We start from the raw sequence: 20,577 nt of genomic DNA, 5'->3' as shown, positions 1-20,577 counted from the left end.
GCCTCATAGTTTTTAAAAGTGACACTTATTTCAGACCAAATTAGTTTGTCTTAAATGCTAAGAGTACTTATTTTGCAATGGAGGAAGTTCTGCTATTCTGAGAGACAATGATGATGATTCCAGAATTCATTGAATGAAGTAGGGTAGTGGAGTGAATTGTAAAGCTTAAAAAATACTATACTACTCTATAGTGTAAGATAAAAAAGCAACACTGTCAATTTCAGGATTGACATCTTCCCCCAACAGATTCTTCTCCTTTTACTTTTGTCATTGTTTTCAGTGAGAGAAAGTCAGTTAATGGACTGCTTCAGTGTCTTCCAACCTCGCATTACACCACTGCTTCACTGTTTTTTAGTACTACCCAAACTTCTTTCCCCCATAAACTATACTCGTGAACTGTTCATTGGTCACTTTACTGTTCCCATAATTTACATTGAACTTTGTGTTCGATGCAAACTATGGAAACTCCTTCCCCTTCAACATGTATTGTAGAATAGTTTGAAATTGTTTTATCCTTGATCAGAGGTTTAGATTATTTTTCAAAGTTGGGGCTTAGCTACCTTGGGAGCTGATAATACTAGTTCCTCTACTGTAGACAAAAATTAATTATTTGTAAAAGTTATGTAAATATTTTGAAGGAAAATTGCCTAAACATGCTCAACCTTCTGTTTTCTAACGTATCATTGTTTGTTCAGCTGTATTTTAATATGAAACGAGTCTCAGACTAAACAAGAACCTAACTTTGCTTTTCCTCAAAATTTCCTCTTCGGCGAGTTTGATGCATGAAAACAACCGGTCACACAAAATTTGTAATTTTTCAGACAAATCAACTATTCAAATCAATTGGCACTCTTCTGTTAGACACACGAAAGAAAATCATTTCTCCAGTGGATTAACCCCACAATCTCGAGAAGAAACACTTCATAAAGAGATGAAAATTCAACACATAGCAAGGACAGACATTTGATGTGCAATCTCATAATATTTATCTGGTTTGACATCATCAAGCTAGCTAGTACCATGAATAAATTGAGGTCAGCCGGGAACAAAAGCTCACCAAGCAGTTACATTAAGATAACTTACAGTTAACCACCATGAGAAGCAGAAAATGTAATTTAACCAACCTAGATTAATCCTAACATCTACTCAATGGAAAGTCTGATCTTCTGAGCATTTACAGAACTATAATACACCTTGTAACTTGCACAGTTTGTCAGCAGTCAGCAGCATCTGCGAAGGACATAAGATTCAAATAATAAAGATACGATGCGACGACACTCAATTTGTTGCTCTACAGACATTTCTTCACAAGTATCTCGTTAAACTCTAGCTTGCCGAAACTCAACAAAGTGATTGAGGAACATCAAATGTGAATATTTCTAAGAGTGAATACCCTCAAACCCGCCTAAACTATACGATCTTTGTCAGTTCCCTACTTAAACTATCAACTGTCCCCAAAAACCCCCTGAACTATATCCCCCTTCATAATAAAACCCCCCGTCTCAATCTTACTAGTGCGTATGATACATGCTCTAATTAAGTTTTAAAACCTGCCATGTGGCGTGCCACGTGGATAATTAATTACCTTAATCTTAAAACGGGCTTAATTAGCATATATTAATTTAATTGCGTGGTAAAAATTAAAAGGGGATTTTACCTTACTAGTCGGTCATTTCTTCTCAGCAAAAATGGTCTCTTTGCTCTCATCCGAAAACTTCTCTCATCGGAGATGAGAGACACTTTCGATTTCTCTTCTTAATCACCTTAATCTTATTGTTGCAACCATCGATTTCTCTTCTTAGTGTTGCTGCTATTTCGAATCGGGAGTAAATTTCGGGTTTTGCTGGTGAATCAGTGTAAAAAATTAGGGTTTAGGGTACTGAAGATTCATTTAGTTCTGAAGATTGTTTGAAGATTCTGAAGATTATTAAAGAAGATAACTTCAATACAGGTCCTATTCTTTATTCCCTATTATTTTTGTTACGAAATTATGATAGGTAGGTGCTACGATTTAGTTCGGAGTAGAAAATTTTGGGTCTTTTTTTTGAATTGTTACATCTTTCTGATTGTTGATGTTGGTTTGTCGAATATATAATTGCATGCATGCTGCCTGTTGTTAGTTTTAGATTTCGGGTCTTTTTATGTTAGTTTAATAAGTTCTTAAAAATAAATTTGGGTAACAACTAAGGATGGATAAAATGAGAAAGATAAAAAATAAACTCAAGCAACAGAGAGAATTTCAAATGGATTAAGATGAAGAAATGGAGAAGAAAGGTGAAGAAATGGAGAAGGTGAAAAAATGGAGAAGAAAGGTGAAGAAATGGAGAAGGTGAAAAAATGGAGAAGAAAGGTGAAGAAATGGAGAAAGGTGTAATATAAAGAAAAAGAGGAGAAAATATAAGTTTTTAAAAACGGGGGCTAATTAGCTGTTACTTTTTGTCAGCTGGGGCCCATTTTACTGGTTATTGTTACCCTTCACGCGCTCTTAGGCGACTTATTTCACACAATATGCCACATAAGTGACGGGAGGTTTTTATTATGAAGGGGGATATAGTTCAAGGGGGTTTTGGGGACAGTCGATAGTTTAGGTAAAGAACTGACAAAGATCGTATAGTTTAGGCGAGTTTGAGGATAGAGGTGCATTTGTATATATAAGCAAATACGAATTAGATCAATCAACTTCTCATTTGATGGTTCTTAATATACTAAGCTCATCAGCGGCTTAGAATCTTCTAATGTCCATTTGATATGCTCTAGTGTGGCTGGAAAGGGAGAAGATTGTCTTCAAAAAATTAGCAGTAGATTATACAAGCAGCATGTTGCTCAGTTCTGAGTGTCCTCTTGCTCCAAGAATAGGACAGGATTATTCGAGCTGCTATATTCCACTTCCGAGTACAATGTCTTCTTGCCATATTATCAGGAATAGAGTCAAGGAGGAGATTCATGTTTTACCATTTGATTAAATACTCACTTCAGCAAAATGACATGCATCTTCTTGTACTAGCCTCAATTTCCCTCAACCGTCTTTCTCTCATTCTCACACATATTCAGGTAAAACAAGCTGGCTTTCCCCACAGATCTCATGCTGATAGCAGCATGATCAGGTTTAATAAAGTGGCCGTTTCCCTTACTCGCCACCAGAGTTACGAAATGATTAACTCCGAACTAGTGCATAGATAATCCGGAACTTAGATCTTCTGTGCTCAAGACCCTAATATACATATCATTACGAGCACATGCCACCAGTATATCAGGAGGATTTTATAGAGAACCATTGATTTTTTTTCTTGTAAAGGTATTACAACCATCTTATTGATACTATTTCGAACAATGAAAAGATCAAGAATTAATAGTTATCTATTTATTTTTGATGGATAACATAACATAATTATCTATTATAGGTTTCAATGAATATGTGTCTACCTCAACATTGAGCATTTAGTTGTCTCCCTTATAAATACCAACTTCAGTGACAAAAGAGGAACTGTTGGTAACAGCAAAAGGCCATGTATGTCCAGGGTGTTTGGGTGAGCTTATAAGCTGGTCAAACTAGTTCATCAGTACTTTCTGCTTATTTACGCATTTGGTGGATACCAAATGTGCTTATAAGTTATAACCAAGTGTTTATAAGACAAAATCATTTTTACAAAAGTTTTACTATTTTTCTGAGAAACCAAAAGTTTTAGTATTATTTTATCCCTAATACTTTTGTAATTCCCGAAATGCCCTTCCAGAACAGAACACCTAACTCGCTCTCCATTCCATGTATGTCGTTTGCCTTTCTCCATGTAAATATACTTTTAAATTCATATTTTTGACAACTTTAAGGGCATTTCGGTCATCTTAATGTAAAAGTGCTTATCCACATTTTTACAAACACATCAATAACTCTCTATCAGTTTTAGCACTTTCTATCCAAACACGTAAAAACTTATTTACAAAATCCAACTTTAGAAATTGTGCTTATCCCTTAATTTTAATCAGTTAAGCAAAAAGGGCTCATAAACAACAAACCAACCCCATCCATGGCAAATTTTCACATCCTTTGTACCAATCTTAATGTACATCGGATTCTGCCCTCCTCGTGGCATATCGGGCCAGTGGTTTCTTCAATCTCGCACTCTTTTACATGGCAATTTGAGAATGGAGATGTCGCAGTACAATAGATACACATGACACTGCTTCAGCCACCTTTCACATGTCCACTATAATTTAAAGGTCACTGTGAAACACTTCCCCTATTCCAACTGATATTTGTGTCAATTTGTATGAAGAAATATCATCTAACCTAACAGGTTGAAGGAGAAGAAAATCTTGGCAATCCAAAACCAAATGGAATCAGGCAATTGGTCAGAATCAGCGACATAGTAAAAACATTTATGTAAGAAATCACATTGTAAAAATATCTTCTCATCTTTCACGGTGTCCATAGATTTTTAAATTAGGACAACTAGACTTTTTTTCATCATTATATCTAAATTTTGCTAGCAGCTTCCAATTTTGAATATTTCAATCACATGTTTCACACATATATTTTCCATTTTCCACTATATAGCCAACATTGCCTTAAATACTCATGCCAGGGACACGAGCTCACTTACTTCCAATTTTTGAATATCCTCCCGTTTTTGAAGGGGAGCTTTGACACAATGGTAAAAGCTGCCGCAGTGTGACTAGGAGGCCACGAGTTCAAACCGTGGAAAGAGCCTCTTGCAAAAACGCAAGGTAAGGCTACCAGACCCAATGTGGTCCAGCCCTTTCCCCGACCCCGCACATAGCGGGAGCTTAGTGCACCGAGCTGCCTTTTTTTTTGCCTTGAAAATCTCAGATATCCTGTTTCACTTTCCATTTTCCAACTATATTCCCTACATTGCCTTAGATACTCATGCTAGGGACACGAGCAAACTTGCTTCCCATTCTCGAATATCTTCCATTGCAAATTACATACATTTCTATTTCATTCGCCATCTTTCAACTATATTTCCCACATTGCCTTGCATACTCGTGCCAGAGACACATGCACGCTTAAGAACTGCTCTTATGTGGGCATTGCTCAGTTGCATTAAATAGGTTTTATGGTGAAGTTAAGATAAATGAATGGCAGTGGTGCTTTTTAATCAAATTTCTGTATGAACTTGCTCAATTGATTTAATAACAAACAGCTTGATTTAGTAGCAGATTAATACCAGATAATCAATTCCAGTAACATAGGTACAGCAAAAGCGATCAAGTGACACGTCAGTATTTGAAATATTTGCTCCTTTTCTTGATGTCCATGCATTTCCAATTTCAACAATCAGTTTCATTTCTCATTTTCATCTGTAATTTTGCTTGACTTCCAGTTTTTTATTATCACAAATCAGAATGTTCAGATATTCTGTTTTAGTTTCTTTACATTGCCTTCAAATACACATGCCAGGAACAGGAAGGCACACTTGGCAGTTGCTCTTAGATGGGGCACTTTTCTTGCATTGAAATGGTTCTAAGGTGGAATTGAGAAAAACATGAAGGTTTCTGCTGCATAAAATTTGTGCATGAACTTGCTTGCTTAACAAATAGGTTGATTCAGGATCAGAGGAAATGAACGCATACCTGATAATTAATGATATATCCAATGAGATACTAATTGTGCTCCTCAGAAGTTGTAGGTGATACATCTGTTGTTTGCTTCGCTTCAGACATCTCAACTTCGCATGCAGAAACATCTGGTGCATTTTCATTTTCCATTCTTATCTGTTTGAGTGTATCTAATTGTATAGCACGTAGCTCATATCTGATCATCAACATTAATTGAACTTTATCTTCTCTGGGTAAGAAGCACAAGCACAACAGCATTTGCAAAGTTAGTACACGGAACTTACTTGGCAATATAACCCTTAACAAGTGCAAAATATATCGCCCAAAACTGGTGCTCCTTCAAATAACGTGGACATAATTTGAACCTCAGTTGTGAGAGTTCCTGAATGGAGCATTGACGAAATAAATTTAAGAAACCAAATTAACAGAGAAGCTGTCACAACTAAATGCAAACTGATAAAGCTGGTGCAGGTCTCTAAACCCACTATAGTCAAATTCTTTTTATCTTCTGAAAATGCATGAACCAAAAGTAAGCTCACAGTAGAAAATTAATTTACCCAGAGAAGAATTAATGTACAGGTGTGTAACAGGAAGTAGGAAAAGAATGGATGCGAGCTGATGAAACTAACACATGTCTCTCAGATATAGCCATCAACCAATATGAACAGGCATATAATACTCAGACTCCACACAAGATACTGCTTAGGGGAAGGACTGCAGGATCATCTATACTACACAACAAAAAGACAAAAAAGTAACTAATCGTTTTCTTCATACGTTGGTTCTTAATGTGAACACATAGTTGTCAACTTCACATGTCACTAGTTTATCAAGTTGTGAAATGCTGCTAGCCTAGTAGATTGGTGTTAGGATCTTCTAGGGAGATGGCTGAAAATCCCGACTACATCAACCGATCTAAGAAAGAAGGTCTGATAAGGCCAAAATACTTGCTCGGTCTTAAGAACTGGACATTGAGCTTAACTCACTAAGGTGGTGAGGAATGCCTAAAACCACATAAAGAGACTAAACCTATACACTTAACCAAAGTGAGAGTCTAATACCCTTTGGCATGCTCAGGAGTGGACATTTGAATTTTGAAGGGTGTAATGACGTAACATAGCTGGTCTAACATTGGGTATCCCTAAATCAAGTAGGGGTCTGCTCCGATACCATGTTAAGAAATGGACATCGGGCCTAATATAACCTCAAAAGCTATCTCAACTGATTAATATTGTCCAAAACCATATAAAGAGAGAACAACTCATACACCTAACCTTTTCACTTGGAAAATTGTGGCTTTTACCCTACTAAAATTATTTGTAGTCTGCATCCACTACCTAGTAAATTTCTAGATCCCAAAGAAAATCAACATAATGCAAGTATAAAAACCTTGCATGAGATATTTAGTCTAGTCACTGTAGCAAGCAAAATAAACTTATACCAGGTCAAGGTTCTTTGTATTGTCTCATGCTACAGTATAAAAACTAAACCATTTTTTCAATAAGGTAACCCAAAAAAAAAAAAAAAAAACACTTTCATAACTGAATACTCTTTTATTTCCCTTTCACATGCCGATCCTTCCTTTTTGGTCGGTTCCGAAAAGATGCGACACATTTTTATGTTTCTTTTTAACATTCTCATTTTACTCTTAATGATGTACTTATAGGTATCGGCATGACATGTTGGGAGCCCTACTAGATACTAGGAGTACTTTGGTGTGTCGAAGACATTTAGTTAGGGTAACATCTTACCCGCACCGGGGTGTTTATGCCAAACCAATAGGTGCATGCCATGTGTTTGTAAAAAGACTCAACTCACGTAATTATGGTTAGTTAGTACATGTTTCGCATATTAAAATCACTTAACCATGGTAAATTGGTAGAGTTTGGTGTCAACACCCGATGTGGGTAAGTTTTTACCTTTGGTCCATCGGGTAAGTTTTTACCTTTAGTTAATGTACCAATTACCAGAAGTCTTCCTTTCCTTTCCAGTCAAATATTGCCATATATATATGGGGGGAAGTAAATGATGACAAAAGCTCCATTGTTTCCTGCTAGGCAGGACGAAGTGGGGCCTTAGAAGCTTTTCACTAACTATGTGTATTACCTTTACTGTTGTTCGTAAAAGGAGTTTGTCTACATCAACTTAATTCTTGGTTATAGTCCTCCAAACCACTTTTTTTTTTTGATAAGGTAGTCCTCCAAACCACTTAGAATAATGCACTAGCAGGTATATGTGTGCGTGTATTTACTTAAAATTGCATATTTTACATATTCAGACATTAGTGTTTTGTGAATTCTGTGCTTCGTGAAATCCACCAGAAATCAAGAAGAAAGTCAGAATCTTAATCAAACCAAAAGAGTCTAATTCAACAAGCTCAAAGGATGAAACATATAGGCAAGTAATAGGACGTGTAGTTTTACAAGTCCATAGGAGGAGTAGCAAAGGAAAAACCTTGACTTTAACTCTTGAGATTTGATGCATTTCCTGTATGAGTTATCTGTGACTTATTTCCTGTTGGAACCTATACTCTGCTTCCTTTTTGATCTTGTATGCATCTAATCTACTATCCAATCTACTATCTATGGATGGAAGACTAACTCTAATCTGTAGTGTCCTAGACAGCATCCCAACCTACCAGATGTCACTCTTTCCGATGCCTAGTAAGGTCCAGAAGCAGCTTAACAAGATCAGAAGGAACTTTCTATGGGAAGGGACTAAAGATGGTCACAAGTTTCACCTGGTAAAGTGGTCTAAAGTTATCTTACCAAAGCACCAAGGTGGACTAGGAGTCAGGGACTTAGCTTTGCACAACAAATGCTTATTGATGAAATGGCTTTGGAGATATACACAAGAGGAGCAAAGCCTATGGAAGAAAGTTGTCAATGCCAAGCATGGAACCCAAAGCCATTGGTGTGCCAAGCTATCCAGAGCACCACATGGAGTTGGAGTTTGGAAGAGCATCTGCAAACTCTGGGAGGAGTTCTCACAAAACCAGCACTTCGCAGTTGGAGATGGACAGCAAATAAAACTCTGGAAGGACAAATGGCTAGGCAACACACCCCTAAGGAATGACTACCCTGCTCTCTTTCAAATGGCTGGTGATCCAGATTCAACAGTTCTTCAGTACAGAGAAGGCAACTCATGGAACATAACATTTAGAAGGAAGTTGCAAGATTGGGAATATGAGGATCCACTCAGACTTCTTTCCTCACTCAACAATTTTTCAAGTAACACTCTAGTACCTGACCAGTTCAAATGGGGTAGTGCAGATGCAGGAAAGTACTCGGTTAAAGCAGCCTACAAGTTAGCAGGAACTCACAATGTAATAACTAACCATTGGCCTTGGAAGTTAATATGGAAAATCAAGTTGCCACCCAAAGTCATCTGCTTCAACTGGACTGCACTTTATGAGGCTTGTCTGACACAAAACAACCTAGCCAAGAGGAATTTTCAGATTGTGAATAGATGCTACATCTGCTTCAACTGGACTGCACTTTATGAGGCTTGTCTGACACAAGACAACTTAGCCAAGAGGAATTTTCAGATTGTGAATAGATGCTACATGTGCCAGAGGGAGGCCGAAACTCACAACCATCTTTTTCTTCAATGCCATGTTACAACAGATTTATGGACAGAGGCGGACCTACGTTAAGGGTTGAGGGGTCACGTGACCCCGTTAGCCTCGGCAAAAAGCCTGTATATAGTATTATATATATATATATATATATATATATATGTACATTTATATGGGACCCCTTAAATATTTTAAGTGTGCCCCCAGAAACAAAGAGGCAGATGGGAGAACTGGTTGCTTTGAGCACTTAAATTCCCAACTTTGCTGGTGACGCAAGTTCGAAACCCACGTTCAACTTTTTCCTCCTCCTTTCTATTTTTATTCTTTGAGTACAGTGTAATTTATATTTAATAGCTAATAGCAAATTGCTTTTACTTTTATCTCTTTTTTTTGAATTCAATTATAATTTAGTACTAATATATAATAGTCAACTTAATTAATATTTTAGTTCTTTGAATACAATATAATTTATATTTAATAGCAAATTGCTTTATTTTTTACTTTTATCTTTTTTTTTTGAATTTATTTATAGTTTAGTACTAATACACAATAGTCAACTTAATTAATTTTATTCCTTTTCTTCCCATAGCACCCATTTTGCGAAAAAATCTCTCTTTCTCTCTCCCTCTCTCCCTCTCTCCCTCTCTCTCTCTCTATATATATATATATTTGTTCTATATATATATATATATATATATATATATATATATATATATATATATATATATTTTTTTTTCTTTAGAACTTTTTTTTTAATAATACTTGGATGATAAGTTATCATAATCGTTAAGTTTTCAAAGAGTTGCACGCCGAATTTTATCGCTAGTGATTAGCATACAGTGGTGCCCCCGTCGTGCTCAAATTCCGGGTCCGCCTCTGTTTATGGAGTATGTTTATATCACTTTTTGGACTTAGATGGGTCATGCCACATAATATCAGGGATGCTTTTGAGTCTTGGAGTTACTGGAAAGTTGATAGCAACATCAGGAAAGTATGGAAGATGATACCTGCAGCTATTTTTTGGAGCATTTGGAATGAAAGAAACAGCAGGTGTTTTGATGGAGTATCAATTTCTCCCCACAAACTCAAGGCTAGATGCTTCATGTATTTGTATAACTGGGCTTATCTATCCCCTATAAACTCCCTGAGAGTTTTTTGAATTTTGTTTGCTCCCTAGTACTAGTATAAACATTTGTAAGGAGCTAACAATTGCTACACTCCTTTGTAATTTATGCATCTTCTTGATGCCAGTAATGAACCAATTACTTCACCAAAAAAAAAACATTCAAAATATACGTCCTAAATCTTCCTTTAACACAGCTTTTAAGAACCTGAAGGGAAGAGAAAGTAAAAGGGTTGGAGAAAAGGAAAGACCTTGAGTTTGGAAAGAACAAGCAAAGCATGACGCTGTTGCCAATCAGATAGATCTTTCCGTACATTATCTCCACCGCCGTCGTTGTTACCATCCTCCTCATCTAACAACAAAACCTTTTACAATTTCAGACATTAAGATATATCGGCATGTAAGCTAAATAAGTAAATCTCCACATAAGAAAAATGTCAATAAATATTTATCAATTCTAAACTACTTAGAGTCTGACCATATCAATCCCAATTTCACTAAAAAGAAAAGCAAAAATAAAAGAAAAAGGAACCTGGGAGAGAGAAGTTGCGAAAGGTATCAATGGAGAAGGATTTGATAAAATCGAGTAATTGGTCAGTGAGGCCGTAGAGTAGCTCCTCCTCCTCAACGTTAGGTTGAGCAGTAACAGCGGTGGTCGTAGTAGCAGTAGTTCTAGAGAGACTTCGTCGGAACCATGAATACACATCCATGAATCAGAATCACAATCGCAATCCCTCTTCCTTGCTGAAAATTCTCTGTATCTCAATTCTGATTTTGGAAGATTAGAATAGAAGAAGAATCCTAAATTGTTAGAGGAGGAGGTTTTCACTCAAATGGTCCACAAGTTTGGAAGTATCTTTTGCCCTTGTTACATAATTTTGAACAAATAGGAGTAACTAGAGGGGAAAACTACCCAAAGGTCCATAAACAATTTTAACCAAAACTAATTCAAAATAAAATATCTATCAAAATAGCTCAAATATCATTTTGTAACAAATTTAGTTTGCTAAAACACAAAGATAATTCAAACTTTTTGAGACTTCAGTAATATTCTAAGTTTCTTTAAGTTGAAATTCAAATTCGAGGTTCTTAACTCGATTTAGAAATCACTATTAAACATTAGTATGTTGGATTGGGTCGAAGGATTAAACTGAAAATGCCATTGACAATTATTGAAGCTTGCTTAAGCTTAAATTAAAAAATCTGGGTTTTCGAAATTGGAATTTATTTTGAGTGGGTATTTATTGGAATAGATTGGGTACATTTTAAGGAATGTGAATCTCAATTTTGAGATGATTTGATGGAGATTTTAAGTGGTTTGAATTGAAATTTGAACCAAATTCGAAGTACACAAAATGAACATGGAAGAAGATCATATGTTTATCACATTGTTATGTATCATTTGTGTATCATATGTATATCACATATATATCCATATATACCTTTGTGTGACATACATGCATGATACATATTTGATACACGTGTCGCGGAAGAATCATTTAAACTCGATTTTAACTGTGAATTTTGATACCAAACCAGTCCAAATCACTTCCAATCTTTCTCAAATTTTATTTACTGCATCATCTATATATTTTCAACGAATTCCAACCATACCCATTGAGAAGAATATTTTTTTGCCTAATTCTTTTAATATTATTTATCATTGATAATAAATTTTGACTCCAAACTAGTCTAACTCACCTTCGAACTTAGTCAAATTTTATATATTTCCTCATCTATGTATTTTTAACGAATCGCAATAATACCCATTGAAAAAAAAATCTTTTTTCGCTTATGCTTTTTGAATATTGTATATCATGGATAATTTTTTGGGCTATTTTTTGTAACATGATAGTTGTTAGTAAATTGTATTTTTTTTGGTATATTCCCATAAGATGCCGTAAAAATACACTAGGCATGTTGGGCCAGTCTAACCCAGCCTGCTATTTGGGTAGGGTAAAATTAGGATTTTTCGAGCCCATTTGAAGTTAAAGTTTATAAGGGAAAAAGGCATGATATGACAATGCATAAAGAGAATTGGTAATTTTAGCCTTAAATTAGGTCTGGCAAAGGCATTCCCAAGAAAATTGGCATTTTATAGCTATATAATGAAAAACTCTAATTCCTTATTTATTCTCTCGCCCAATATTTTTTCTTCAATCTGGTAAACTTTCTTCTTCTCTCTCCCGATGTTACTTCTTCTTTGTCACGACCCAAAATCTCACCCATCGTGATGGCACCTATCTCAATACTAGGTCAGCCGACAATCTAAATAAATCACCATATCTTTTGAGTTTGAAAACATAATATCTAAATTTAGCTAAAGACAAACTCATAAATACATATATAAACACTTCCAAAACCCGATATCACTGAGTACATGAGCATCTAATACGAATACAAGTCTGGAAAATACGGTCCATAATAATCTGAAACCAAATGTAGTACATAAGTAGATAGGGAAGGAGAGGCAAGGTCTGCGAAACACGGCAGCTACCTCTGAATCTCCGAAAAAGTCGATTGTGCGAGAGAATCAACACTCGCTATGACCGGGAACACCTGAATCTACGTGTAGTATGAGTACAACCAACTCAGTAAGTAACAATAATAAATAAGGAATTGAAGATAATGACGAGCTACACAATTATAGTTCACTTTCAGTAATTCCAGCAAAGAATAGACATGCTTTCAAATCCTGCAGTTTAAGTCAAATCAATTTTATACAGTTCAAGTTCGTGTAATCCGGATATAAAATCTTTCAGAGAATTTTACAACAATAACAGATAGCAACTAAGTGCAACAACAAATGAAAAGCAAGTACAGCCTCTCAGAGCAATAGTCACTCAACTCGTCACAACAACTCAACCACTCGTCTCTCAGCCCTCAGCACTCACACTTAATGGATACCCGCACTCACTAGGGGTGTTCAGACTCCGGAGGGGCTCCTACAGCCCAAACACTATAATTTACACGGACAACTCACGTGCTGCACGGACAAACTCACATGCCATAGTATAAATATCTGAATCCGCATGGACAACTCACGTATTGCACAGACAACTCATGTGCTATAGTATAATATAAGGATCCGCACAGAAAACTCACGTGTTGCACGGACAAACTCACGTGCCATAGTATAATCCGGAATGCTCTTTCCTCTCGAACCGACCTCCAAATGCCCCACATCTAGTCACAAACAGTACGAGATAATCAATATTGGCTAAAAGAATCAATTCCACAATAAACTACTAAAATCTAGCCCAAAATCCGAAATCGGCTTAAACTCGACCCCCGGGCCCACGTCTTGAAATCCGACAAAAATTACAAAACCCGAAAGCCCATTCACTCACGAGTCTAGCCATACCAAATTTATCAAAATCCGACATCATTTGCCCCTCCAAATCCCCAAAATCCACTCTCAAATTCTCAAGCCCTAATCTCCCAATTTCACCTCAACCCACACAATCTAGGTGGAAAAAATCAATGGGAAAACAAGATTTATGATCAAAATCAAGCACAAGAAGCTTACCTCAGAATTTCCCTCGAAAATCCTCTTCAAAATTGCCTAAGCCCGAGTCCAAAATGTTAAAAATAGTGAAAAATCTTGAAGTCCCGTTTTTATTTGTTCTGCCCAGACTTTTAGCACTTGCGGCTGCATTTCTGCATCTGCAGAGCCGCATCTGCGGACCAAGCTCCGCTTCTGCGAAGAATTACTTAAACGCAGTCCCCGCTCCTGCGACCAAGGAACCGCATCTGCGATCATCGTAGGTGCGAAATTATTATCGCGCCTGCGGACACAACACGCACCTGCGCTCGATTCCACGCTTCTGCGGCCATCGCAGGTGCGGCAAATCCTTCGCACCTGCGCACTCTACCCAAACTTCTCTCTTTCGCTTCTATGCCCAAATACCCGCTTCTGCGGGCTCGCACCTGCTGTTCCCATTCCGCAGGTGTGGAAATACTAGTAGCAGCAGCTTCAGCTGCATCTTTCCAACTACAAACAATCCGTTAACCACCCGCAATTACCCCGAGGCCCTCGGAACCTCAACCAAACATACCAACAAGTCATATATCAACATACGAACTTAGTCGAGCCTTCGAATCACTCAAAACAACATCAAACACTAAATTACCCTCGGATTCAAGCCTAAGAACTTCTAAACTTCCAAATTCCGCAAACGACGCCGAAACCTACCAAACCACGTTCGAATGACCTCAAATTTTGCACACAAGTCACATTTCACATTATGGAACTATTCCAACTTCCAGAATCGGATTCCGACCCCGATATCAAAAAGTCAACCCCCGGTCAAACTTCTTAAAATTCAATTTTCGCTAGTTCAAGCCTAATTCCACTACGGACCTTCAAATAATTTTCTGGACACGCTCCTAAATCCAAAATCACCATACGGAACTACTGAAATTATCAGAATTCGAATTTGATGTCGTTTACACATAGATCAACATCCAGTTAACTTTTCTAACTTAAAATTTTTAATTATGAGACTAAGTGTCTCATTTCACCCCGAATTCCCTCCGGACCAGAACCAACTAACCCGGTAAGTCTTAAAACGACTGTAAAGCATAAATTGAGCAGTAAATAGGGGAACAAGGCTGTAATACTCAATACGACCGACCGGGTCGTTACATTCTTCTCTCTATTTCTCAGTTTTCCTCTTTCTCCCCATATTTCATCTTCAATTTTTATGCTAATCAGTTTCATATTAATAACCTATCTAAACTTCATTGATTTTTTCACCTAAATAAACCCATTATCTACTAATCAACGTCCCTTAAACACCATTTTCTAAAATCTCTAGAATAAAACCCAAGCTATGGTGCGCTGAAATGGATGCTAAATAGATCGAGGTCGGGTTTTCTATTTTTTTTAGTCTTGAAATCTTAGTTGAAAGCATCCATGCTCCGAGACATTCTCTCTTCTTCTCTTTCTTTGTCAAGAGGCAGATTCCAATTTTCTTCTTCTTCCCTCTTTTTTTTTAATTGTGAAAAAAAAATATGTGTATTTGAGGTGGTGTACATCTATGTATATCACCCTATATGTTTGTGTGTATATTATGTTGCATATCGTGATATACATTGTTAGATTTGATAATATAAGATTAAATCTACATCAAATCGTCCAATTTGATTTTAAGAGGGCAAAATTATCCGATTTGATTTTAAGAGGGCAAAATTTATTCTGAATAAACTTATTTCAAACTTATTCTTGATCAAACAAGAAAAATAAATTTTGATATAACAATATTAGAGCAAGTTCTAAAATATAAAAATAATAAATATAATTGTGGTACTAAATAAATTTTTAATATATTTTTTGATATACAAAGAAAGAAAATAAATTTTTAATATACACAAAGAAAGAAAATAAACTTGTGATATCTATTTTAGTATACACATATCCGATGTGTTATATACTGCGATATACAAACAAATAATTATTTTTATTATGATATACATTGATATAGAGACAACAATAAATTTTAAACATTTGTATTTATATTTTTATATTTTAGATATACAAATAAGAAAAATAAAATTTAATATATATTTTTAATATAGACAAAGAAGAAAAATAAAATTGTGATATATATTTATTAGTTACATGGTGCAAATCTATATAACTAGGGCTATTTTCTGCTAATTATATGGGTATTTGTCACACCATACCAAAATCTTATTTATAAGCCCGACTACTGAATTTAGCTCGCTAATCTTTGAGTCCTGACCGAGACTGACCTGTGAGCTAAAAATTTAATTAAATTTGAATTAAAATAAATTCTTTTAAGTAAATGACTAAATTACCCTCATTTCTCAACTCTAGATCCAAAGTTAATTGCATATATAATTCGAACTATAATATATTACTCTAGTACCATAGATTATAAATTAACCATATATGACCACATTTCTAAGATCAAGCAAAGGTTATTGTTGACTTAGGCCAGTGACATGAGTAATATTTTGAACACTAATACATGATAATTGTTTCATCAAAATGGTTGATATTAGAAATCAGAAGTTATTCACATGATTAGGGACTATGTGAGTAAGAAATCCTTAAAGATTTGAATCAATCGCAAAGCTTGTGAAAAACCATACATTTTCAAAATTATATTTGAAAATAGGAGTAGCAGAATATGTTTGAAAGTTGGGACTTCAGGTGTTAATTATTTATTAGCTTGTAGCCTTTTTTATATCCCAAGGCCTGCTAAAAAGAATTTAATGAGTTGTTATCTCTAAATTTAATATAAAAACTATATTTTTCATATATAAAATTGAGATTGGTCTACACCGAGTAACCAATTAAGTTTATCAATCGCAAATGCTATTGGTCAAAATTCCAATAAAATTCATTACGTGCAATATCACTTTAAAAATCAAAGCACATAAGATGGAATTCGCTATAATACTTATCAGAGGTGTTAAAGGATCTTTAAAAACCGACTAAATGATCGAATCGAATCATACTGAAATGGTTATGACTTATGAGGTTTCTTTTAATAAAATTATTAATTTCTATATAAATTTATAACTATACTAAATAATTATGGTGGGTTTTAAAATTTTAAAAAATCAAAACTTAATCGAACCGCACCGATATTGAAGGGAAATCGAGATGATTGAGACATTTTCAAAATATCTAATTTTAATTATATAAAATAGAGCAACCCAAAAATTAGTATGATATATATATATATATACAATGAGAAACTACATCAGACAAAAATAAGAACTAATCTTACCTTAATAAACCTTAATAAAGAGTTGTTCTACCATTGCTCTGGTTAATAGCTACTGGAACAACTCTTTATTAAGGTAAGATTAGTTCTTATTTTTGTCTGATGAAATTTATTAAGGTCTCGTTATGTTAGAATAAAAGTATCATCATTTTATAAACTTAAAAATATATTTGTTCAACTATAACTACAACCAAGCGACTGTATATGTCACGACCCAAAATCTGTCTAGTCGTGATGGCACCTAACTCTAGTGCTAGGTAAACCAATATAAAATAAGGTAAATCAAATGATAAATAATTAATAACAAGAAATTAAATGACTAATTCTACGCAAACTCCGAAGGACTGTAATACAAGTTATGAGCCAATATGATTTAGAATTACAAAATCGAAATAAAGTAGTACAATATATATTTGAAGTTTACATAAACAGTAAGTTCTAAACTACCATGAACAAGGGGTAGCGTGAATCTGGAACACTGGGACATCTTCAGTGCAAGGTTTTGTCTTCCACAGCTACGCGACTCTAAGATCTGTACACAAGGTGCAGAAGTATAGCATGGCGAGATTTTACTCAGTAAGTATTCTAACTAACCTCGGTGAAGTAGTGACGAGATTTTAAGTTAAAAGACACCTACTTATATTTGTACCTGTGTAGATGATAGGCAGAAAGAACAAATACGAAAAAAGATACATACATAATCACGTAATGAATGAAACAAGAATACAAATGGCAGAGGGCCCCCGAATATCATCACTTCTCGGTCTCACAACACGATACAATGACATGAATCAAAAGACATGAATAACCATAATACATGTTCTTCTTCGTTGTGGCGCGCAACCCAATCCCCCATATATACATATTAATCTCATATCTCATATCTGATATCAATACCGTTGCAGCGTGCAACCCGATCCCTCATATATATATATATATATATATATATATATATATATATTAATTACTATTACGGTATGCAACCCGATATCAACAATACCATATGAAACCACAACAACAACCAAATGCGGGAAAAGTTCACAACGTAATACTAAGAAAACGAACACGCCGTATCCGACTAACTAATATGACTCAACAGAGCAAAATGGCCAATCCAATATCAAAAACTAGTCCACCATATATAATGACAAGGGTTTCACAAGGTATATCACACAACCAATCTAAAAACCACCCCAATCCGGTTAAGCAAAGGAGAATAGTACATGAAACGAGCAAAGATGTTTATCAAGTAAGAACAAGAATCAAATGAAGACATTTAATATATGAAATCATGTATCAATGATATCATATAGCAAGAAGAAGCACGTAACAAGTAAAGGCAATTAATTAGTGAAGGCGGTAAGTAGAGCATATAGTAAGTGGAGACATATAGCAGGTTAAAGTATGTAGTGAGTGAAAGCATATAGCAAGTTAAGGCATTTAACAAGTAAAAGCATATGGTAGGTATAAGCATATGGTGAGTGAAGACATCTAGTAAGTGAATGCATATGGTGAGTGAAGACATGTAGTAAGTGAATGCATATAGTGAGTGAAGACATGTAGCAAGTTAAAGCATCTAACAAGTAAATCATATGACAACTAGAGGCATGTAACATGTATTGGCTAATAACAAGTAAGGCATGAATTAGAAGAGGACATGTAGCTGAAGTAAATCAAGTAAAAGCGTATGCGTAACAGTAGCAGACAAGGTAAAGACATAATTATAACTGTAACAGACCAAGAAAATCACAGAGGTAACTACGTAAGAAACTCGAATGGAAAGTACCACACAAAACAACGAACATTAATAGAAACCAAAGTAAAGGATATGCAAGTACTTAACGAATGTGTACTCATAACAGAAATCCAACTTCCTTTGCTTTCGCATAGTAATAACCAACAACTAATCTCATTTCAAATCGTACGGAATTACTCATTGTGTCAACATCATATCAACCGCACAGAATTAACCCTCGTGCCAAACATAGCCCTAAGGCCATAATCTTCACACATATTACAGATAAAGGAACTTAAGTGGCAAGATAATAACAGGTATAGAAGGATGTTCAAGATGCTATGGCCAAATAAGTATGTAAACTGTCCGAAAATAACCTATTAAATCCTTTTTAAGATATCATATGTTCTAACATAATTTCTAACACAGATAATTGAGTTTATTAGTTATAGAATTGAATAAAGCATAAGTCAAAGAATCACCAGCTTTATCAAAGTACAAAGAAAGTATATAATTTCCCCCTCCCGAGCATGAAAGCTCCGGCACATGCATATACGCTCGTTACCTCATATATACATCACCCCCGCATGTGGCAAACAATATCATTTAGTAGGAAAAATTTCCTTAACAAAGTTAGGCAAGACACTTACCTTAAAAAAGGCAAATCGATACACTAGAAGTGCCATCCCGCACAAATAGGCCTCCGAACTGCTCGAAACTAGCCAAAAGCAACTCAAAATCATCAAATAATGCCATAGGAAGTGATGGAAGCTTAAGGTCCACCAAACTATATAGAGAACCTGGTTCTCTATCAGTTCCCACAGAACACACACAATAAGAGAGAAGTAAATGACACAACAGAGTTTTATGTGGAAAACTCCCAGCTCACGGGATTAAAAACCACTACCTACACTTGTAGGATTTCAACTTCACTAACCGAGCAACTTTAGATTACAACCTATTGTAACCTAGGAATTAGACTTTTAATCCCTTACTCACTTGTAATAAGTCTATTACAAGTCTCTTTGTAATAACTCTATTACAAAGCTCACAACTCGACTAACTCTAGCCAAGACACAAATACAAGATTTATGGTTTTACAATTGATTTCCTACACAATGCTTCTAACTAAGCTAAGTAGGAATTACAAGTGGATCACTTTAACAAAAGTATAACATAACTAAGGACATATAATAACACAGTGCTGGTGTAACGACCCGACCGGTCGTTTCGAGAGTTATAGCCCCATTTTCCCCATTTTTACTTCCTTTTGTGCTTTTCAGCTATATTATATTATATCGGGTAGTTCGTTCGGGTCCGGGATGATTTCGGAGTGGATTGAGATACTTAGTCTATAAAGTAGAAGCTTAAGTTGGAAAAGTCAACCGGACGTTGACTTATGTATAAATGACCTCGGATTTGAATTTTGATGGTTCCGTTAGCTCCGTTAGGTAATTTTGGACTTGGGATCACATCCGAAATGTGATTTGGAAGTTCGTGGTAGAATTTGGCTTGAATTGGCGAAAGTTGGAAATTTGGCGATAGCAATGGAAAATTTGATATCGGGGTCAGAATAGAATTCTGGAAGTTGAAATAGGTTCGTGGTATTATTTGTGATGTGTGTTCAAAATTTGAAGTCATTAGGATGTGGTTTGGTAGGTTTCGACGTCGTTTGCGGGATTTAGAAGTTTAGAAGTTCTTAGGCTTGAATCCGAGGATAATTTGGTGTTTTGATGTTGTTTTGAGTGTTTTGAAGGTTTGACTAAGTTCGTATGTTTATATATGACTTGTTGGTATGGTTGGT

The 20,577-nt window shown here is 35.5% G+C and overlaps 1 protein-coding gene across 2 annotated transcripts; it reads right to left on the bottom strand.

Moving 5' to 3' along the window:
- Nucleotides 1-954: 954 nt before the first annotated feature.
- On the bottom strand, nt 955-11,159 carry LOC107774599 (uncharacterized). 2 transcript variants are annotated; one of them, XM_016594185.2, is made up of 5 exons: nt 10,810-11,159; nt 10,529-10,629; nt 5,862-5,959; nt 5,593-5,773; nt 955-1,230 (listed from the first exon to the last, which is right to left on the bottom strand). In XM_016594185.2, the coding sequence occupies exons 1-4, from the start codon at nt 10,985-10,987 to the stop codon at nt 5,623-5,625; spliced, it is 528 nt and encodes a 175-aa protein (XP_016449671.1). In that variant the 5' UTR covers nt 10,988-11,159; the 3' UTR covers nt 955-1,230; nt 5,593-5,622. The 2 variants fall into 2 exon arrangements, with proteins under 2 accessions (XP_016449671.1, XP_016449672.1); XM_016594186.2 differs by lacking the exon at nt 955-1,230 and adding an exon at nt 1,237-5,514.
- Nucleotides 11,160-20,577: the final 9,418 nt, after the last annotated feature.

Source organism: Nicotiana tabacum, chromosome 19 (genome assembly GCF_000715075.1).
Source record: "Nicotiana tabacum cultivar K326 chromosome 19, ASM71507v2, whole genome shotgun sequence".
In the NCBI taxonomy this organism is placed as follows: domain Eukaryota; kingdom Viridiplantae; phylum Streptophyta; class Magnoliopsida; order Solanales; family Solanaceae; genus Nicotiana; species Nicotiana tabacum.
Note: the sequence above shows the minus strand (reverse complement) of the source record. Positions and strands in the feature narration are given on the sequence as shown.

What these genes read in the sequence shown, in the direction of transcription:
- LOC107774599 (XM_016594185.2), bottom strand. Translation starts at nt 10,987, where the DNA reads ATGGATGTGTATTCATGGTTCCGACGAAGTCTCTCTAGAACTACTGCT. An exon ending in TTGTTCTTTCCAAACTCAAG is followed by an intron (nt 5,960 to 10,528) that starts GTCTTTCCTTTT and finishes TGCTCCATTCAG; the next exon opens with GAACTCTCACAACTGAGGTT. An exon ending in GTTAAGGGTTATATTGCCAA is followed by an intron (nt 5,774 to 5,861) that starts GTAAGTTCCGTG and finishes GTTGATGATCAG; the next exon opens with ATATGAGCTACGTGCTATAC.